Raw genomic sequence first — 23,380 nt, 5'->3', positions numbered from 1 at the left:
AACCAATCCCTGCCCATATCAGAGCGCACAGTTGTTTTTCTTTTCTTTTCATTTCTTTTCCTGGGCCAGCAAAAAAAAGGGGGGGACCGCGAGCGAAGGAGCGCGAAGGCGGGGCAGCTCGGAACTACAAGCCGCCTGAAGACCATTGTGGGCGTGGCTAGAAAGAAGCGGGACGAAGGGAGGGTGGCTGAGCAAGAGAAACAGAGGCCGCCGATTGATGGGCAGAGCGCGAGAGGGGAGGAAAAACACAACACCCAAGAGGGAATAGGTGGGGCTGGCCGTCGTTCTGGAGCCTGCGATTGGCCGAGGGTCAAAACCGGGGGCGGGGCTGCAGGCGGAGGCCGGGACGCGGGGAGGGGGGCTGGAGCCGCGCTGACGGCCTTGGCCAGGGAATTTCAATTTCGAATGAGGCTGAGGGAGGCGGTGGCGCAGCGGCCAGACGGGGAAGCGAGAGGCAGGAGGAGGAGGAAGCCCGCGGAGGAGGTAGGAAAGCCCTACAGGCGCCGCCGGCAAAGTTGGTGCGGGACGTAGCAGCGCTGGGTTGTTTTTGGCGGGCTTCGCTGTCGTAACCGAGAGCGAGTGAGGCGGCGCTGGGGAGCCGCCACCGCCGCTTCCCTTCCTCTCCTCGGCTGCGAGCGAAAGGGACGCGGAGTGAGCCTGAGGGGGAAGTAGGCGAAGCGCAGCAGCCGCTCTCTTGACGGAGCCGGGTCCCTCTTCCCCCGTTTTCTCCTCATAGACAGTCGGCCTGGCTTTTGCTCTGCCCCCCACCCACGAGCCGCCGTTCTCCCGGCCGCCGTTTGGCTTTCAGTTCCGGCGGAGTTGCTCCCCGGGGGGCGGCCGGCAGGGAGGGAGGCGGCGACGAGGGCGCGGGTTCCTGCTCTTCGCGCTCCGCCGCCTCCTCTCTGCCCCTGGTGATGTGGGGCTCCAGCTGGAGTCGCCTCGCGGTTGGAGTAGGTGGGAGGGGAATTTTCTTTGGGGGGGGGGTTCAAGCCCCCTCTGCCTGCAGCCCCGGTAGGGAGGAGAGGCGGCGGCGAAGACTACGATAGCGCGGGTGGGGGGGAAGAGCAGCTCTGAGGCGAAGATGCACGTCCGCTGGGGCTGCCGCCGCCGCCTTCCTCCTCGGGAAATCCGCTGCCCTCCCTCAGCGCGAGGGGAAGGGACTGTGGCGCTGAGGAGGGAGGAGGATGCAAAAGCAGAGCAGGGAGACGGCGCTGCACCGCGTGTTCCTGCCCCTCTCCAAAGCGTGGGGTGTGTGCAGCGTGTGGCATCCTGCCTAGCGGGGTTTGGGTGTGTGCGGGGCGGGAGAGGGAAGCCCTCTTTCCCTCCGCAGGTTTTTAATCCCAGCAGCGGCTTTCTCCTCCTTCCTGCCGAGGGTTCAGCTGAGCCCCCCCCCCCCGGGAAGCCGTCAGTCTCCACCTTTTGTTCAAATTTCCCTCGTTTACATCACCTCCCACGCGCGCGCCACGACGCGGGAATGTGATCCGCGTGGGGGCGGGAATGAGCGCCAGGCTCTGGGATGCCGATTCCTGGCCGAGAGTCCCGACGTATTCGTTGTCCTGGAAGCCCCCTGCAGGCCGCCGGGACTGTTGTGACCTGCGTCGTAACGCGATGTGTTTATGTGTAGCCTCGTCTCCCGTGTTTGCGGTGATTCGTGGGCGGGGAGCCCTGGCCCATTTAGTGGGAAGAACTAAAGCTCTTGCCGGTGGGTGATAGCTTTATCGGCACCAACTAAAAAGTCACAGCGTACTGATTTTGGTTTACCGAGAAAGGTTATTCAGAGCAAATGGGATGCGAAGCGAAGTAGCGAGTGGGGTGGGGAAAGTGGACATGATGAAAAAGCTTAAAATGGACGCAGGAGGTATTATGCAGACTTAATTAGATTAGAATGTGGTAGGTTGCAAATGGGTTGCATTAAAGCAGTGGTGTCCAAACTTTTTTCAAAGAGGGCCAGATTTGAACCAAGTTGTTGAGCTTTTATTAGGGTTGAAGTTGTTGAGTTTTTTACCCCAGGAAATAAACTGCCACAGGGGCTGGATTAAACCGACCCACGGGCCAGATTAGGCCCCCCAAAACGATCTTTTGACATGCTTGCATCGAAGCCTGTTTACCCCTATTCCCTTTTGAAAACACCACAAACATCATGGTTACTCAAAGCTGTTCTAAAGACAGCATGCTCTAATTTCAAGGTGTGCTGAGTATGTTCATTGATCGCTTGAAGCAAAATAGGGTGGAGTTAGGGTGTATGCCCCCCTCAAGTATTATCTTTATATGGTAGAAACACTCCTCACACCTCCTTCAGTTTTAAGATTGCTGGATGGCTAAATTTGGTATTCCTCAATATACACATATTGTGTTGGCCCATTATGACAAATCCAAAAGCTGTAATAGGGCTTTTACAGTAGGGCTGTGACAATACTTGTTCATATAAACAGTACCATTCCATTCAGCAATAGTAAGTTTCCATCTAATTCTAGAGGTGGAGTGGTAAAGTTGTACATTTGAGGAAGAAGTCCACTTCATCTCCCACAAATTGGAAATGCTAAAAGGCTGTTTATAAAATACTATTAACTTCTGCTCACCATAACTCAAGTGCCCATGTGCTTTTTAGAATATGATTTGGCAACTATGGAAAGAATTCATTTCCACTTGTCTTAAGTGTCTGCCTAACATAGCATAGCCATACTCTCTTTTTAAAAAATATTGGTCATGATAAGCTAAAAAATATGGATGTGATTTTCACATTTTGTTTTGTTTTGTTAGGTCTTTGAGGCTAGGATGCTCCAACATGTGAGGGTTAATTTTGGATAAAGAGTTTGAGATAAGAGTTGCATGTGGATTTGTTAAACTTGTAGCTTTGCTGGTGATCTGGATAGTATGATCTGTAAGTAAGAAGCTTTGTTTGGAGCTTGACAACGAAAGTGAGGCAGTTCTAAAGAGGCTAGTGCCACCTTCTAGAGAGGATGGTGGGAAAATGAATGTAACCTACTGGCAAGGAGTGCACTGTTACTTCTCTTTCTTGCCATCACCTGCTTATTACCTAGATCAGAAGCTGAGTGATTCCCACTGACTTATGAAGTCTACTGGGAGTAGGAGACTGCTAGTTAAAGTCTGCTGCTTGACATTTCTATTTTATCCCTCTCCTAGTTTCTCATGCAGTTTAGCCCAGTAGTGTAGCTCAAGTGGTTCAAGCAATGGTGTGTGTATGTAACTAACAGCCTTTGGGTGTGTTTGGGAAGCAGTACAGAAATCAAATTGAGCAGTGTGTTTATTAAAAGCTGGAGGAGGAACCGTAAGTAGGTGAAATCAAAAGGAAAACACTAAATAATATTTTTGTATTTAATCCTATACTGTATTAGGAAAACCTAACATAGCATAACTTATTCTTATGGTCATCTTTGCCCTGGGTAACCTCTGAAGTTGGTGGGAAGGCAAGTAAGAAAGTATGTGGGCATAATATCACTTTTTATGCAATTTGATTGTGGTGATAATGCTTAACAGCTAGACTAAGGAAGGAGGGACTTAGACAAGGATGCTGGAGGTGACTAACACTCATTTCCCTCTAGAAGGTGAGAAGTGGGATAGAGATGACTGCCAGACATCACAATGCTGGTGCTTTAGATATTTGACAGGCATATGAAGTCTGCTATTCCGGTCAACTCCATGGAAGGAGTTGGGCGGGCTGTGAGAGGGGACTGTAGAAAAGATGATCTTAAAGAATTTCTGTGGGCAAAGTGCACTGCAGTTAAGAGGTGAAGCTTTTGCCCAGGAGGAGCGAATGGTATTTCATTTCAGAAGGTGGGCTTCTGAGAACCATGGACAGAACTAATGTCCCACCCCCTTTCCATCACAGTTTTCTACCCCACATTTATCTGCTGGTTCATGCTCTGTGGAATAGTCACTCTTGCTTATAAGTGCCTGAAGTTTCTGTTGTGGGTGCCTAGTAGAATGGTTTTTGGGTGAATATCTCTGTATATAGGCATTATGTGTTTAAAGGTGGATACCATAAATCAGGCTCTCCAAATAATTTTGTACTACAACTTCCACCATTCCCATCCAGCATTCCCATGCTCATGGATGAAGGGTGTTGTAAGGCACAAACCTGAAGATACCACATTGGCTTTCCCTGCCAGAAATTAAGCTACATTTTCTGATCTTGAAAAATTAAGTTCTCCTATAAATCAATATAGATAAGGTTTGATAGGAGATAGCCTGTTTCCCCAGCTTCCTAGTGTCAGCAATACCACACTTCAGTTACAGTGCCATATTATATTATTTTAGTTTTTTCATTTCATTTCATTTCATTTACACTTGTATACCACCTCCCTTCTGTCATGGAACACAAGGCACCTTACATGTTGTTCCCATCTGGTCATCCATCCAGGCATTGGCCTGGCCTAGATCTATTGATCATTAGTCACCATGCATTTCTGGGTAATAGTAGTTGTTTTGTGTCCATGTTCTTATTGCTCACACATTAAAAAAGTACAGAATAAACTATATTTGCCTTTGCTTGGTCTTGTTCATCTGTGTGTTTTCACTTTGCAGTTTTTGAGTTTAATCAGTGTAGGTAATATCTTCTGGAATGAATTGGTATGCACTGGAAAAAAAGGTTGAAGTCTTAGCATAAACATTTCCAAAATTGCTTTGGGTGGGTCTGGGAAAGTTGTTAATTGTCAGGGGCATTATTCAGTGGATGGTCATGACAGTCGTACCAAAATGTACACATGCATTGCAGCATTGCTGTTCACATTGCTAGGAGTTGTTTTCCCTTTTTTCAGGTATATCTTGGAGCACTGTAGAAACCTGCAAAACTAGTGTGACCAGAGAATATGTTGAACAGAAAAAGGGATGTGTAGTTCAGAGAATGACAGTTTTACAATTATGTCCCTAATTATTTTAAAAGTTATTGACTGCATTCATAAGAGTAGTACATGTGTGTGTGCGCCCATGTGCTAATGATAAATTGTGTGTTAATATATATCATAGAAAGGAAATTGAGTTTCTGATTGTGACTTTGAACTAACTTCTATGGTATTAGAGTTCTATGGTAAACATCTTCAAAGATGTTTAATGTAAAAATGTGGGCCAAGAAGTACGTAAATAAACAAATGGGACTGCTAGGTCACAAATGAACCACCATAAACGTTACTACTCCCCCTTTCCCCAAGTTCTGTGCTTTGCACATACCTCAAAGCATTGCTTTTTTAGGGGTCCGCATACCCCTAAACATTTTGTGAATCTAAGTTTGGCCTCATTAAAGGGCAGCATTTCAATATGAGTAGGAAAATGAGAGTACAATGGTACCTTGGGTAACATAGTCTTCAGGTAACATGCTCTTCAGGTAACAGACTCCGCTAACCCAGAAATAGTGCTTCAGGTTAAGAACTTTGCTTCAGGATGAGAACAGAAATCGTCCTTCAGTGGCGCTGCGGCAGCAGGAGGCCCCATTAGCTAAAGTGGTGCTTCAGGTTAAGAACAGTTTCAGGTTAAGAATGCACCTCTGGAACGAATTAAGTACTTAACCCGAGGTAACACTGTATCCCTAAACACTTTTTTTTTAAGCAAAAAAGACATTGCCTCAAAGTAGGGAGAGTGTGCACATTCACACGTGGCTAACCTGGAAGAGGGGAGTCCAGAGTCACTCACTATACTTTGAGATTTAGCTTCTGTAAATTTCTGTGTCAGTCACTGAATTATTAAGATTGTTCTCTTGTTTAGCAAAACCATGAGCAAAAACAGATTTTAAAGCCAGCACAGGAAAAACTAGGAAGTTTTTTTTTTTTTTTTCATAGCTGTCAGAGCTGCTTCCAGATCCTAGCTCACAGAGGATCACGCTAGCCAGCGGTCACTTTATAAAAGTCTTTATTGAGTTACAGTTTCCATTCTCAAGCTGCTGCGCGCAACTCTACGTCTTAAGTGTTAGACCGGCGAAGCTCCGTCTGAGTCTCCGCCCCCTGTGCACCAGCTTACTAACCTAGCCTTACTCCACCTCTTCCGTCTGACCGTTCTTCTCTGGGTCCCTCTGCCCCCCGTGGTCTCTTCCTTCCAGGATTCTTCTGACGCTGACCCCCCGGACCCTCCTGTCTCCTTGCGCCGGGCTTTAGGACCTGGCTCCCTTTCCGGGCTGCTTACTGCGCCACCTTCCGGTGCATTTGAACTTGGCGCGCGCGCCCAACCTTCCACTTTCCTCCTGACCGTTTCTTCACTCTCCGATGGAAGTGTGGCCACTCCTGACTCGTGCCCTCCCTCCTGTTGCGAGCTGCCAGCGCTTGATACCTGGCGCCCTTCTTCTCCCCTGCTCTCTGTTGGTGACGCTGGTCCCGATTTCCAACTGCTCCCCTCTGAGCCCCCTCTGGACCCTTCTTCCTGGGGTGTCCCCCTAGGCTCCCCCCTTGCTCTGGCCACTGGTGCTCCTTTCTGTGAATCTTCTGATTCACTGGAAAGACTCGGAGATCTCGGGTCGTCGTCATCACTCATCTTTTCTTCTGCCTCCTCCCCCTCGCTCTCTGTTTCCTCCCTTGCCCTCGCCTCTGCTCCTGAACCCCTGACAATAGCACAATTTTTGTTTCTCTTTTTTGAAGTTGTTCCGGTGCCCTTTTGCAAATTCAAACACCCCCAACTACATTTACTAAAAGTGAAACAGTTTCAATGTGTTTAATGAATTATGGGTCATTGAGGGTTTTTTTGTGTTTTGTTTATTAGTATGTCTAATTCTGACATACCCGTGGTTTCCATGCATAATAAAATAAATCTATTTACAGTCTTTATATTTAAGCACATTACCTAGGCAACAAGTGCCATGAAGCATCTAATTTACTATAAAATTATCCAGCTGCTGACTCTGTTTACAATAAGAGTTATTGAACATAAGGCATGCTGCATACGTGGCAGTGTAGTGCTTCTGGAATGTGACCAATTGAATGTGACCTAGTGGCTCAGTTTCAGAGGCACTAAATTTCTAGCTGTAATTTAGGCTGTGATTTCTTTGAAGCCTAAAACATTAACTTCTTGTGCATTACATGCTCAGATGGTATTTGAACACAGAAATATCAGAACGACAATGATTTAGACTGCAGTGCGATGTAGTTTCCCCCACTCCTTAAAAAACAAAGAGACTTGAAATATCTTTCTACTTGAGGCCCGCATTGTAATAAATATTTTTTTTTCAGTTAAGTAGCTTTGTTGTACAGTTTGTTTAAAGTGAATACTTAATCATATCTCCTGGGACAAACGTAAGGTTCTGCAATTAGGCAGGAATAATCAGATGCACAAATATAGGATAGGAGACACCTGGCTTAACACAGTACAGTACATGTGAAAAGGATCTAAGGCTCTTAGTAGACCATAAGCCTAACATGAGGCTACAGTGTTATGCAGCAGCGAAAAAAGAAAAAAAGAAAGAAAAAAAAGAAAGAAAAGAGGCTAATTCAATTCTAGGATGCAGCAGCAAAAGCGCAGTGCCCATATCCAGGAAAGTAATAGTACCAATCTAATCTGCCTTGGTTGGACCCCACCTGGAGTACTGTGTCCAGCTCTGAGCACCACAGCTTAAAAAGGATATCGACAAGCTAGAATGTGTGCAGAAGAGGGCAACCAAGATGATTAAGGGTCTGGAAACCAAGCTTTATGAGGAACAGTTGAGGGAGCTGGGTGGGCTTAGCTTGGGGAAGAGAAGGTAGAGGTGATATGTTAAAGGTAAAGGACCCCTGACAGTTAGGTCCAGTCGCGAACGACTCTGGGGTTGTGGTTTTCATCTCGCTTTACTGGCCGAGGGAGCCAGCGTTTGTCCGCAGGCAGTTTTTCCAGGTCATGTGGCCAGCATGACTAAGCTGCTTCTGGCAAAACCAGAGCAGCGCATGGAAACGCCGTTTACCTTCCCACCGGAGTGGTACCTATTTATCTACTTGCACTTTGATGTGCTTTCGAACTGCTAGGTTATCAGTCTTCAAATATCTGAAGTGCTTTCACATGTAAAATGGAGCAGGCTTGTTTTCTGCTGCTCCAGAGGGTAGCACCCAAACCAATGGATTCAAATTACAAGAAAGGAGTTTCTTACTAAACATTAGGAAACTTCTGACAGTAAGAGCTGTTTGACAGTGGAACATACTGCCTTGGAAGCGGGAAGTTTTTAAACAGCTGGATGGTCATCTCTTGGGGATTGTTTAGCTGTTATTCTTGCATTGCATTGGGTTCATTCCAACTCTATGATTCGATGAATCTCTACCATTTGGATTACTGTTTCAAATGAAAATGCTGCTTTGCTATTTAATTGGGAAAAACTCATGTTTCAGTGTTGAAAATACGTTATTTAATAGAAATGAGTTATTTTTTCTCTGCAGATATTTTGCGTTAGATACTGAGTAGAATGAAAGGATACTTTGGCATTTTTTCTGTTTTGCTGCTTTGAGAAAATTTTTTAGTAAAACTGATTTAAATTGGTTAAAATGACTGATGAATATACAATCTGAGTCTATATAAGTTTGTTAGGAAATCTCAAAGTGTGCATATGGAATATTAAAAAATGCTTCTCTTATAGTTAAAAAATGTGGCACACCCATTGTTTTCTGTTTTGCTACTGAGGAAATTTAGTCACTAGGTTGTTTTACCCTTAAATAAATCCTTTTAATAAAAGCCACTTCATATTTTTGCATGACTTGGTGTTATTATCGTCTCTCTGGATATTTCTCATGAGCTTTGGGAAGAGAAAAAAGCTTCTGTGCTTGTGATTTTTTACCTTTATGTTTTCATGTGCTCCAGGTAATGTTTAAAGTGGTTTATGTTTTGTAGACTTCAATGCTGCTATCTTCCTATTTGAAAGCTTTATGCTTAGGGAGCAGTATTAAAATCACTTTGCTGTTTATGCGGGGGTAGCCTTTTTTCTTTGTGTTTTGGCTAATGCAGCATTAGTAAAGTCAATACTTTTAGAGTGCCTCACACTAGCAGACTGATTTCAGTTTTTCAGGATCTACTTTGGGGGTAGGTGCCCACCGATTGCAATCAATTTTAGTTAATCTGTACTAAATGGTCCTCACTTTAAGACTTCAAGTTGCTTAGCTGGATCAGACCTCCTAGTGGTGCAGGCATTAGGTGGTTTTGCTGGAAATTGGGGTATATATAAAATTGTCCTGCAACTTACATACCATGTAAAGTTATATATGTAGCAGTTTTATATATAACTGTTTGGAATTGCTTTAATATTTTCTTTATAAATTAGTAGTGAATGAATGCTATAAGAGATTTGTGTGTACCTCCTGATATGTATGAGAAGCAGCTTGAAAGAAAAATCATTATTAAATGAATTCTCACCCAACCCTTACTTTCTCAGCACTCCTTGTCTTTTGCAGTTAAGTCAAGTGGCAGTTTAGAAGTTTTTGGTGGGGTTTTTTTTAGATTTCTAAAATAGCAAGTAGTAATGAATATTGGTATTCAGGTTCTGTGCTTTGTTGAAGTTGATTGTAGCAGAGTAAATGTGATGTAAATGTAATAAAATAGGATATTCCTACATAGTTTCAGTAGATATGATAACATTTAAATCACCTTAGTACAGTAATTTTATTTAACATGTGTTCTCTTCAGAAAGGGGGGGGGGTTCTGCTAAGAGTGTACTTGTTGAACTTAGGCTGCAGCCCTATTCAGACTTATTCTGGAGCACGTTCCACTGAACACTGTTTTAGGTAGCTTAAAAAAACAACCACCACCTGGTTGAGAGTGAGTAGACTAATGTCACCCAGTGTGTTTCATGTTTGTGTAGGGAACCTGAACTTTGGTCTCTCAACTCCAAATCTAGTAGGTACCGGTATATATGCTATACTACAAGTTTTTGCATGATCCTTTCCCATTCTGTATGTACCATTGTGATAAATGGAGAGTGTAATTTTAATCCCCACCCCTCATGGCTATGAAGCAGATAGACTCTGAATGCAAGGATAAAGCATGTTGCTTCAGGAAACAAAGCACTGGGTTTGCAATCCAACCTTTTGACTCTTCATGTGTTATCTAAACTGCAGCATCAGACAGTTGTCAGCATAGTGCTGTATGATCAGTATACTGTTCTCTTGTTTCCTGTCAATAGTTTTTTCGTTTCCTTTTACTTGCGTAAGTAGTTTTTTCTCAAACACTTGAGAAATGTTGTTAATGCATCGTGATTATTTTTTATTTATTTTTACTGTTCAGTAAGTGTTGGAAGTAACAATGCACCTTGGACAGTGTATGTGCAAGTCTGAGAGCATCTAAAGAAACAACTTACTGATCAATTTGCATTTTGATATACAAAAATAAGGATACATTGCAATATTTTGAATTGCAGGAGTGATATATTTTCTCATAGGTTTGCAAGAGATTGTGTTCTAAATATTTGAGGAGAAAAATGCTTGATTCTTAGATGGAAACAGTTTTGGTTCATCTCATTTCAAAGGTGTAATATATTATAAAATACATGGAAAAGTCTTGAAAATGCCTAGATATTGTATTATATATGAGAGCTTTAGAGTAACTACCAATGTATGGTTTCATTTTGCGGGAGCCCAGTGTTGAAAATACTATGGATGTTAATCTGTATGGTGTCCTGAGCCTCTTCCGCCATAAAGGCAAAATGCTGGAGTTAAATCAGCAGTTAACCACTTTAATTTAAAACACCTTCACTCCTTTCAGAACTCATGGGGACATGTTCGTATTTTGTTGATGGAATTACTAACACTGTGGTCACTTTTGCTTCCCTTGGATCAAGGGTAGGAAATCTGTGGCCCTCCACATGTAGCTGTGCCATGTCGTTGATCAATGGCCATGCTAATAGGGGCTAATGAGAGTTGGAATCCAACAATATGATCTGAAAGGCCAAAGGCTGTTCAGTGCTGCTTTGGACAGATATCGGACAAAGAGCTATTAAAAACAGCAGCTCAACAGAACAAAAATCCAAGGACTGAAACTTTACTCGGGGAAGACATATGAAAACATGGACATGTGGTCAAACGACCTTGTATCACCCCTTAATACCACTTCTGAAAATACTGGAGCATACTTAAGTTCATTTTAAGCTACAATTGAAACATAATTTAAACTTTTGACCTAGCCAGGGGTCGGCAAACTATGGTCCAGGGACCGGCTGCAGCCCACCAGGCTCATAAATCTGGCCCACAGACCCTGCCGCCCGCTTGGTCAGTCCCCGCATTGAGCTAAACTGACACAGCGTTTCCTTGAAAAGAAGCCGTGGACACCTCACTGTGCGGAGACTGACTTCTGCGACGCTGGCACTACTTCAGATTGGCTGCAGGAAGTTCCTCACTGCCCACGTGCTGAGGTAAACCCGGCACGGCCATGGATGGAGAGGCGGGTGTGGGGCGCACCATGGGCAACGTGACAGGCGCGTTGCAGGGCTTCAGCATGGCGCCCGGCTTGGCACTGCCGGTGGTGACGTGCTCGACGGCCACGCTGGAGCAGTTGGAGGGCAATTTGCGGCCTGCCTGCCGACCTGACCTTGGATGACGGGCCGCAGCGCATGGTGCATGCTCTGGGCATGGGCCGATGGAGCAGCTGCTGCTCGTCAACAACACCAGCGAGTGGGCTCCTGAGCAAGTGCAGAGTGCGTTCCGCCTCCAGGTCCGGAGGCAGCTGCGGGACCAGCTTCCATGGTATTTATATTTTTCAAAATATAGTCCGGCCCCCCACATGGTCTGAGGGACAGTGGACCGGACACCTGATAAAAAAGTTTGCTGACCCATGGACCTAGCCATTGTGGCTAGTAGTCACTGATTAGTGCTATATTCTGCATCCACTGTTTGAGGCGTCATGTCTCAAATACCGTATTTTTCGCCCTATAAGACGCACTTTTCCCCCTCCAAAAATGAAGGGGAAATGTGTGTGCATCTTATGGGGCGAATGCAGGCTTTCGCTGAAGCCTGGAGAGCGAGGGGGGTCGGTACGCACCGACCCCTCTCGCTCTCCAGGCTTCAGGAAGCTATCCGCTAGCTATGGGAGACCCAGCTCTCCCAGGGCTAGCGGAGACCTTGCCGGCACCTAGAAGCTTGGGGCGTGCTGAGCTCCGCACGCCCCAAGCTTCGGGATTAGCGCAGCGCACCTGGGGGGGAAATAAAATTTTTTTTCCTTTATTTCCCCCCCAAAAAACTAGGTGCGTCCTATGGGCCGGTGCATCTTATGGGGCGAAAAATATGGTACCAGTTGCTGGGAATCGCAGGTGGGGCAGCTTGCAGTCTTTCCACAAGCATCTTGTTGGCCACTGTGAGAACAGGGTGCTGGACAGACCATTGGACTGATTCAGCAGGCTCATCTTAAACTCTTATGTGTTTGGTATGTTCTTGATTTAAAATTTTGTAAGCAGTAGAAAGCTAGCCTTGTGTACAAAATATACTTCGAAAAACTCATGCTGTCTTCATAGAGTTCCTAAAGAAGCTTAAGAACTTAAAATGAAATCTGTCACACCATACTAGCCAAGCAGGTAATATGCTTTATATCAATAGTCTACTTGAAGAATTCTCATTTACAGCCTGTTTCCCTATGTTGGATTTTGTCTCCTAGCCTTTTGTTTGGATTTCATGTTACTTTAGCACTGTTATTGAAAAATATATTTGTTTGGCTCTAAAGTCTAACTCTCAGCCTTCATTTGAGGCTTTTCTGTTGATAGTAGTAACGTTAGGAAGATGCAGCCAAACTGCAAGTCAGTAAAACGGCCTTGTGGGTAGGTTTATAAAAATTACTGGCCTGCATAATTTTTTCAAGCTTTTGTCCTCCTGCTGCAGTCCTCCTGCAGCAGCCAGCTACATTTTTCTTTTCTATCATCCTCGCACAACCAATCCACTTTAAAATTTTGACTTCTTGCAATTAGGAAAGTAACGGGAATGCACTGAAAAGTGTAGGGTGAACAAATGATTAGTGGAAAGATCCATCTACCTGTCATGGTTGCTTTAGCTGAGATTCCTGCATTGCAGGGGGTTGGACTAGATGACCTTTGGGTCCTTTCCAACTCTATGATTCTGTGATATACAAGCACCTTGTATACAAATTAGGATGAATGCTCATTGTCATATAACTGCCCCCAAACAAAACATAATGAATTTTCAGTAAAGACTGTCCATAGTTTAACCTCCATGTAAGCTTTGTGCAAGCAAGTATGGATAATCAGGTAGTTTTGAGGAGTCACACGCTGGGTTTTTTTTGGGGGGGGCGGGGAGAAATGGTGGGATATACATTTATTTTTTTTATTAAAAAAAATAGCTCAATTTTCAGTAAGGTAAAGGTACCCCTGCCCATACGGGCCAGTCTTGTCAGACTCTAGGGTTGTGCGCTCATCTCATTCTAGAGGCCGGGAGCCGGCGCCGTCCACAGCCACTTCCGGGTCACATGGCCAGTGTGACATCGCTGCTCTGGCGAGCCAGCACCAGCACAGCACACGGAACGCCCTTTACCTTCCCACTATAAAGCAGTACCTATTTATCTACTTGCACTTTAAGGGTGCTTTCGAACTGCTAGGTGGGCAGGAGCTGGGACCGAAAGATGGGAGCTCACCCCGCCGCGGGGATTCGAACCGCCAACCATACGATCGGCAAGTCCTAGGCACTGTGGTTTTAGCCACAGCGCCACCCGCGTCCCCAATTTTCAGTACTTCATAGCTAAAATGCTATGCCTTCTTAAATTAACCGTTCCCATTGCAACTCTAGGTTGTCTGATTTAAAGAAATGTTACTGCTTTTGCTTGAATTCCTGTCCTGTCACACATAAGCAAGGCATTACTGTTGATCAATGACTATCTAGATTCTGGATTTCATGGTATTGTGGAAGGAGATGGACATTTTCTGATGACTTACTCTCCTTCCTCAATATCTTGAAAGCAAAGCTTTAAAATAAAGATAATTAATATTCAGAATCTTAAGTGTGGTTTCTAACCATTCCTCATGTGATGGTTATGACTTGACATAAATTACCAAGATATCAGCAGTTTCTAAATTTAAAATTAAAGAGCAAGTCTGTAAATTGCTTGGATTCCTCATTAGTCACAAGGTCTTATTCTGAAATTCTCTGTAGGAAGAAAGCTGCTTTGTCATTGGATTCTAAGTTGTCTTGCTTATATGTACTGTAGAAAAGCAACTCCCTGACCTTTTTACAATCAAATCGTTCTTAGCTGTTCCTAGTGCCAGTAGAGGGAAGAAGAAAGAATGCATTAGGAAGGGAAGCTTCATCTCCTCATCCTTGTGCACTGATGGGGGTATGGAGAGGGGAGGAAATGTGTCTGTTTGCTGTTCTTCGGGGTACAAATATTGTCCACTCCTGTTTACTAAATAATCAGAAAACTTTTCCGTAAAACTATTTGACTATTTTCATAATATTTTGGAATAACAAATGTCAAGTCCATGTACAATCATATGATGCTTTGTATTTATTGCAAAGTTATTGTAAATGTATATACCGTATTTTTCGCTCTATAACACGCACCCGACCATAACACGCACGTAGTTTTTAGAGGAGGAAAATCTGTAGGCATGCCACCTGTAGGCATTCCCTCCATAACACGCACAGACATTTCCCCTTACTTTCTAGGAGGAAGAAGGTGAGTGTTATGGTGCAAAAAATACGGTAAATGTGAACTTCAGTGTATCACTCTAATGTAACAAATTACTAATTAAATAAAACTGTTGATGGGGGCCAAATGGAAAAGGAGTTTTGTCAGGGCTTGAGGCTTATTTATGTAGCACCAAACTGATTTAATGTGTCTGAATGCAACCTTTTGAATGATACCTGAAACACCTGTATGCTCCTCTAGTTGTACCATCAGACGTCATGGCATTCCTCATCCTCATTTCTGCAGATGTCTTTAAGTAGTAATAGCCAAACTGTTTCATCCTGTGTAATTTTTCCAGACAACATGTGTTAGCTTGCATCTCTTTGACTATGGAAAAGGGCAATCAATACAGTAGCAAAGTTTTGCTGGGTAGTAGCAACTTGTTTATTTTTACCTAGATCTATAAATCTATTTATCTCTTTTTTTCTGAATGTTGCAATTAAATAGTTATTGCTTTGCTCCTGATCAGTTAGAGAAGAATAAACCGCTGCTCCAGTATTTTTGTAGTGTGGGTTTTTATTTGGTCTGTTCTTTCTGTTACTGTGTTTTCAGAATGGATTATCTGTTCAGATTCCATCAAGCTACAATGCTGATTATTCTTTTGAGTTCTGTAACCCTAGGATTTTAGAATGTGACCATAGGTAACAGCTGTCCTGGAATTAATCTTCTGTTTAATAATATGACTTAATTCATGCTGCCTTTATATTGTGTATAATACAAGAGAACTGAGGATCTGGGTAGTAGTGTCATGCCCAAGATTAGCTTCAAATTCTTTCAACCTCAAAAACAAGAAGATGTAGTCTTCCTAAATGTGTCTCACTTCCAAGCAACCAAGGAAGTTACATGGTCACCACTCAAAGAAAGGAAGCCAGATTGCTTAATAGTTTGACTGCTTGGAGGAAATAATAATAATAATTTATTTATACCCCGCCCATCTGGCTGGGTTTCTCCAGCCACTCTGGGCGGCTTTCAACAGAACATTAAAAACAGAGTGAAACTTCAAACATTAAAAACTTCCCTAAACAGGGCTACCTTCAGATGTCTTCTAAAAGTCGGATAGTTGTTTATTTCCTTGACATCTGATGGGAGGGCATTCCCCAGGGCGGGCACCACTACCGAGAAGGCCCTCTGCCTGGTTCCCTGTAACCTCACTTCTCACAGTGAGGGAACCACCAGAAGACCCTCGGAGCTGGACCTCAGTGTCTGGGCAGAACGATGGGGGTGGAGACACTCCTTCAGGTATACTGGGCCGAGGCAGATCCCATGCACATAAGCAATCCTTAGACTTCCTCTCATCCTTAGAGTTGGAGATCACAGGGCAGCTGTTGGTATGATTTTCATCCACCTCTGCCAATTTAAAGGTGTGAGGAAGTCTAGGTGCTGATTATACTTGCTGTGATGAATGAAAATGTAGAAGTCTGCTTTATATCCACAGATATTCCCTGAAAAGGAAATATGGGGCATTGTGGCACATTGGATCTGGAAGGATTCAAAAACTGAGTTTTTAGTTTGATGTTGGGAGCTGCAAAAGGCACTCCTGTGGCTTTTATGGGGAACTGATATAGAATCTTGCACGTTGTGATTAAAGTCCATATGAATTTAATTAGTGGGTCAGACTTTATCTTTCATTTAAGGGCAGACTTCCTAAGACTTGTTTGGCAGAAGAACTACAAATACTGTAAATTCTTCTTTGCAATCTGTATGTGAGCAATATCTCCCCTCCCAGACCCAGTCTGGGTAAAGGAGCAGGGATTATCCTTGACTTTATACTGAGCTTTGGAGCACAGGGACAGGACTCTAACTTAAGGGAATAGTAGGATCCAGGTGACCACAAACTTTTTTTTTTTTTTGGCTACCAAGACCAAACAAAACCTGTTGCCCCTCCACTTGTGTTATAACAGAACTTGTTTTCTATGGAGGCAGGAATTTATAGTTTACATAAGTTTGATTGAAACAGTTCTGATAGTTCTGACTATGATTGACACACTACTATTGTGGCAGTGATGGCTGTAATATCAAACTTGTTTCATGCTACATGAATAAACCTAGAATGAGCTTTAAGTTTTCACTTGGTCCCTTCTTTCCAATTTTGTCATTGCAGTATACTCTAACTGGCAAAGTATCATTTGGGCTTGCCCTGCAAATTTTGGATTATTTGCTGCACTGATCTACAGGGCAAATGTAATTCGTCATTTGCCAGTTCACATAACAAAGCAGGGATGGAGAAAGAAGATTGCATTTCATAAGAGAAGGTGGAAATTCATGGATCTGAGATTTGTCCACAAAGCATGAAGCCGTGAGATAGTGGTGCATCTGAACAGAACAAATATGTGATGTGGGTTATTATTATTTATTATTTATAGAATTTATATACCACCCTATACCTGGGGGTCTCAGGGCGGTTCACAGGTTGTTACATCATTTAAGAAACCTAGATATATGATTGAATGTAGTCCTTTTCAGGAATTCAGTAAACATGTAAGGGAGGCAGAAATGATGGACATACTAGATCTACCTCCATTGCTGTTCATATATGGCTATTAACATTTTTTATGCTTTAAGATAAGTGGAGAGCATACTAAATAAAAAGTCCAGTACTGAACACATTGCAAAAAACCAGGGGTCAGCAAACATTTTCAGCAGGGGGCTGGTCCACTGTCCCTCAGACCATGTGGGGGGGGCAGACTATACTTTGGGGGGAAAAATGAATGAATTCCTATGCCCCACAAATAACTCAGAGATGCATTTTAAATAAAAGGACACATTCTACTCATGTAAAAACATGCTGATTCCCGGGCCGGATTTAGAAGGTGATTGGGTCGGAAGCAGCCCCCGGGCCTTAGTTTGCCTACCCATGCATAAAAACTTCTCGAACCCATTACAATATACAGAGAAGCTGTCTTTCAGCATCACCATTTTAGTCAGTATACCCTCTTGTTTTGTATCATAAAACTCAATTTTCAATTGATGATGCAGCAGCTAAATACACAAAGCATACTTGTTGCTATAGTAAATTCAGCTGAGAAAGTAATACTCAGAATTTAACAATATTATGGAAGTCATCTGCATTTTTAACATGCAAATCCTTAAAAGAAAAGAAAAACACCATTAAACCTTGCTCACTTCATTCTTGCTTGCTTCTGTACCTTCTGTCATAGTGGATTATTTATTGTTTTTTCCATACCCTGTCCCCCACTTTACATAAAGCCCCCCACAAGGATTAGAATCTACTACTTGTCTTGCCAACTGTGGCAAGAAAAAAATGCTTCCAGGCAACTAGGAAAAATTCACCTTGGTTAAAGGGATAAAACTGTGCATTGTGTACTCATAACCCTTTAAAAAATCCTGAGGAACTACTAAGTCATTATTGTAAAGAGCACTGTGTGTTCCTTTCCAAAATGCAGAAAGCTTATTCTTTCTGCCTTTTAGACACACAGGCCAATCTGCAGTTGAAAAAAGGTACACTCACTGCTCCCAGTTTCATTGTGTTATTGAAGTTTAGCAAAGGCATACATATTTCCAATTTCAGCCCCATAGCTTCTTTCTGAAGGTACAAAGAAAAAGATGGCAGTATAGTGGGGAGGAACAGCAGAGATGGGTACCTGCTTCCAGCATTTTTGCAACCGAATGCTGTTGTCTCTTCAAACCATCTGCAAGTCTCTCTGGCCTCTGATCACCCTTTCCAACGGCCTCTTCTCCACCCACTCTCATGAAGGCTGCTGGGATTACTGGCTGGTTTTTTCGTGGTTTCCTGCCCCAGTTTCCCCTGTGTTCACCATTTTTGTGTCATTTTAAATTATTTTTTGGAGACGCATGTAAAGCTGCGAGTGTGTATGTTAAATAAGCATGAGATGCAAATTACCTCAAAGGGCAGTTAACAAATGTAGTAAATTCTGGACACCATTACAACATTTAGTGAGGAACATTAAAAATTAAGTCTCATTTGTCTGTCATGACAAAACTGATTTGGAAATAACATATAGTACTTTGGAAGGTTAGCTTTGTCTCATGAAAAAACCTTGTGGAACTGAGTAGGAGGGAAATACCAAAACCAAATGGAGTCTGTTAGTCATTTCCCACTTTCTGACCTTGAACTCTCTTCAATTTGCTCTGTGTGTTCAGTTTTTCTGTCAGACACTACTTGATGTAGTTTGGTTTAGATTTACTGCTGCATTTTCAGGGCTAAGCAGTGGATGCAGATGAATTTTAGAGTGGGGATGCAATACACATGTGCCCTTCTATTGACATTCATAGGAAATATGCTGTTTCAGCCTACTTGTTCTGCTTTCTTGCAGTTGTGTATGATTTTGACATGACCAGGAAGAAACCATGGAGAAAGAGGGGGAAGTTATTGGACAAATCCCACATAAGAAAAATTTCACTAGGAAATAATGGAAATCATGGGCTCATTATGTGAACGCTTGCCTAACGAATGATTTCCAGGGAATGCATTTTGTTCATTAAAAGGGACCTGGGTGTATCAACATTTTTTCTCAGTAGGAAGGAAACTACCTTGATTTCAAGGGAGTTACTTCTGGGTGTACCATACCAAAGCCAGTTAATGGTGCATTATTCTGTAAAGAAAGCGGACTTTGTTAGCAACAGTGATTAAGCTTTCTTAGCAATAGCATTGCACATTGAGTGCTGAAGCCTTAGTCTTCAAGATTTCTGTTATGACTTTCTTAAGAAATGTCCAATAGACTTTTTTTTTAAAATGAAAACTAATAATGTGTGACCCTTGTTGGCACGAGGCCTGGCACATTTGTATCCCCTGTACCTCTTGTTGGTGGCCCTGTGTTAACGCATGAAGCTTTAAATGGCCAGGGTATGTGAAGGAGCACCTCATCATACATGAATCTGGCCATTCGTGGAGGGAGTAAAATATGGCTTGGCTCCAGGTACCTCTGCAGTGATGCCCACCTGTTGAAAATACTCTTCAGGCATGCTATATGTAGGTACCAGATGTTTTTCCTTGTTTCCTGGAGGCTCTATCAGAAACTAGGGATGCACTTCTCCATTTTGATAGATATTTATTACTGCAGTGTTAGGTGTTTATGACGGATTTTGTTCTTGTTTGTTTTGATATTTTTGCCTTGTGTTTGAAATAATGTGAAAGCACTTAAGACCACTTTGGCAGGAAGGTGTGCCAGAAATTTTAAAGTAACATTTTTTAAGCCATGAGCATTGAGAGGCTGAGGAGATTAACAGCATTTATTGTCTATAAAGGCAATTTCCCTTAAAAACTTTTTTACTCAAACCATGTTAAGATTCCTTTTCTATATAGTTTTTACCACCTCCCCCTTTGTATTTTTTTGTAACTGTACTGATCTGTTTTGTTTATTTTGGTGAAACTGTTCTGTTAGAGCAATCTCCCATAAAATGAGCATTATCTTTTAATGGTGAAATATGGTCTCCCTGAACCCACAGCTAAGACTAACCAGCTATGTAAGTGGTATTAATATTCTGAGTTGCTCAGAACAAATTATACTACCTTCAACAATAAGTTCAAATAAAAGCCCTATCCTAAAGTGGCAGATGTCTCATGCTAACCTAGCAGAGCTTTTACAATGCATCTCTTACTTTGTAGGAGTGATAACAGGAAAACAGAGCTGTCTCTTTGACTCATTTGCATTTTCTGGCTGCAAAAGTGAAGTGAGTTGGAACCAAGTTCAACTTTTCCACTGGGCATGCCTTTCTCCAGCAGAGTTGGGACTTGGGTGGGGCGAGACTTATTCATTAAGCTGCACAAAGAGCCTGTTAGATTTTTATAAGCTGGCTGCATAGCTTTGGTTTGATATGCATAACAAAAATTATATGCGTGTAACTTCTCTTTAGGGACGCGGGTGGCGCTGTGGGTAAAACCTCAGTGCCTAGGACTTGCCGATCGTATGGTTGGCGGTTCGAATCCCTGCAGCGGGGTGAGCTCCCGTCTTTCGGTCTCAGCTCCTGCCCACCTAGCAGTTCGAAAGCACCCCTAAGTGCAAGTAGATAAATAGGTACCGCTTTATAGCGGGAAGGTAAACGGCGTTTCCGTGTGCTGCGCTGGTGCTGGCTCGCCAGAGCAGCTTCGTCACGCGACCCGGAAGTGTCTCCGGACAGCGCTGGCCTCCGGCCTCTAGAGTGAGATGGGCGCGCAACCCTAGAGTCGGACACGACTGGCCCGTACGGGCAGGGGTACCTTTACCTTTACCTTTAACTTCTTTTTAATTGGTGTTGTAGACCTTAATTGCTCATCAATATGCAAAGTATGATATGCAAAAGCAAATGAGATTCAAGTTGCCTTAGACAAGCAAGTGAAAAGGGTGAGTTGATTTCGGTTTATTAGAAAATAAAAACAAGTACATGTGTGTGTAGAAAAATATGTGGATAGTTTGATCGCAATCTGGTGTCAGTATATGAGTGGCACCAGGTACTAAATGACAATCACGTTAGTTGGTCTGTGAGTGAATATTGAAGCAAGTAGTTCAGAAAATGCGACAATAAAAAGGACTTTTAACTCTGAAATGGGATGCTCTGTACTTTAATGCTGCAAGAATAACACTAGGCAATTTTGTGGGTGTATGTAGCTGCGAACATTCAAGTAGATGACATTGCTATTTTGTTGTATTGGTTGAAATGCTTTCAGGGGATTGTCTGGATCTTTTCACTGCAACACTTTTGTGGCTATATTTTTTATCCCAATAATGGTATCTAATTTCCCTTTAAACAAGGAGTATTATTTTGTACCTGTTAGACAATTTTTGTGGTGCTTTCATTCTGTAACTAACTGTATTTAAACTTTTAGGGATTGTAAAGCAGTGTATGTTCTTTTGCACCTCTTCCATAGGGTTACAAAATTTATACTACAGATATGAGTAGTGGAAAATACTTGATTTGTGTTTATAAAAATGGAAAATCTCCAGTTACAGGTGCTAATGGTGAGTGCATTTGACAGAACATTGTATCTGAAAACATCTAGATTGTTCATATAGCCATTTTATCTAATCCTGTATTAGTCTTGTACCTTTTGTAACAGTAGTTTGGTGCATACTTATTTTTTTACTATACATTTCGTTGGTGTTGGTGTTGCTGCTGTTGTGACTCTCCTTAGAGCGTTACTCACTAGTTGAATACTAATGCTCTGTAAAATACTGTCACCATCTGGATAGTGTGTTGCTACTTATCACTTTCCAAAACTAAGGCTGCAATTCAGTGCTGAATGATTTATATCTTATCCATTGATTTCAGTAGGCTTGCGTACATCTAATTCTGCATAAGACTGAGCTGTAAAAGTACTGCACCTTAAAGAGTATTGGTTAATGTAGCATTTCTGCTTTTGAAGAATGATAGAGTTTTAGAAATGTTATTACTGATCAAAATCAGATAGCCAAATTACTAAGTAGCCTTTGTACTTGTTCTGTATATTTTCTGTTAGCGGAAAGAAAAGAGTAGCATTGTTGTGGTTACAGATTTAAATGCTGAATCAAACATAGTGTCCTTTGACATAATTTATCAGGAATTTGAAAATTTCGGGATGACATAACTATTCAGGTGTATTACTATTATAGGTTTCCAAGAGCAATAGCAGAATGCATGATTAAAGAGTATTTTTTTCATGAGAGTAATCTGTATGGAAACACCCCTCTCAAAAACTTTACAACCTGACATTTAAGCATTGAATTTTTTGGGAGTAGGGGTACTACAGTTACCACTCACACAACTAAATAGTTGTGCTAGTGGGAGCCAGTGCAACAGGCGTTTCTCTCCCCATCTCCCCCCCCCCCGCCCGATTTGCACTCTGAGCCCTCACCTGCAATTTGGCAAACTTCCAGAACACTGTATGGAGGGGCAGAGGGGAGGAGAGATTGTTCAGTCTGGCAAGCAAAACAAGCATTATTGACGCTACACTGTTGATTCCTAGGCACTCAGTTCTAATTCTTTAGTTCATATAGACTGTTATACAAAGAAGTAATTTCCGTTACATGTAAGGTTATTGTGTGCATAGCTAGACTTTCTGTTAAAGCTGTCTTTGCAGCAGCCCCCATTCCTGAAGAGACAGACCTATACTTTGGGACTGATTGCCTCTTTGGGAGAGAAATTTTACTGAACAGTAAACATCAAAGAAAGTTATGTGCTTGAGCAATGACTACTCCAGGATTGCTATAATTTGAGAACAAACCTCTTCCACTAACACCACTTTTGAAAGAATCCCACAATGGCTGATTTAGTCTCCTTAAATTATTCTTTCCTGTTTCAAAAATAGGAATCATTAGTAAAATTTGACTTGACTTGTAGCAGCTTAAATGCTGACCTAACATAATTTAATAATTAAATATTTGCTTTAAACCATCCAATTATTTTAAGATTAAGCAAATATTTTTGTTAGTGTTTTATAGAACTTGATACATTATTAAAGCGTATCGTAATAAATTAGGAAATTATTTTTATATGCTATTCCAAAATCTTATTCTGGACTCAAAACAGGGTGTTGAATTTACTATTCAGTAATTATTATTGTAAGATATATATTGCTATATAAATTTATTATACTTGTTCAGTAGAAACCAACCATTGAAGTCTAGTTTTATGCCACCCAAACTCTCAGACCTGAAAGCAAGATGGTTAATGCAAATTGGTTCATAAGTGTCTGTCTTCCAGACTTCACTGCAGCACTGATGGAATTAGAAAGTCATTATAGTATGTCCAATTGAAAGGATGAAGTTACTTCTTTTAATTACACCTGAGAAAGTCTATGACCACATAGACTTACAGAGATTTGATTAATTTGATATATTTTCTAGCTCTGTGCTGTGTTGGCTGCTTGGATTTGAAA

The 23,380-nt window shown here is 42.4% G+C and overlaps 1 protein-coding gene across 5 annotated transcripts in view; it reads left to right on the top strand.

Moving 5' to 3' along the window:
* Nucleotides 1–351: 351 nt before the first annotated feature.
* Nucleotides 352–23,380, top strand: part of EPB41L2 (erythrocyte membrane protein band 4.1 like 2) — an 83,737-nt gene continuing 60,708 nt past the window's right edge. For 3 of the 5 annotated variants that reach the window (XM_081187635.1, XM_081187639.1, XM_081187631.1), the window contains exon 1: nucleotides 559–579. In XM_081187635.1, the coding sequence (XP_081043761.1) occupies nucleotide 579 (1 nt within the window). In that variant the 5' untranslated portion in view covers nucleotides 559–578. Of the gene's footprint in view, nucleotides 484–558; nucleotides 580–20,787; nucleotides 20,871–23,380 lie in introns of those variants that run through there. The other 2 variants (XM_081187633.1, XM_081187632.1) reach the window with 2 other exon arrangements.

The sequence above is a fragment of the Podarcis bocagei genome (assembly GCF_964188305.1).
Source record: "Podarcis bocagei genome assembly, chromosome: 3".
Taxonomy (NCBI): Eukaryota; Metazoa; Chordata; class Lepidosauria; order Squamata; family Lacertidae; genus Podarcis; species Podarcis bocagei.
This window is presented reverse-complemented; position numbering and strand designations above follow the sequence as displayed.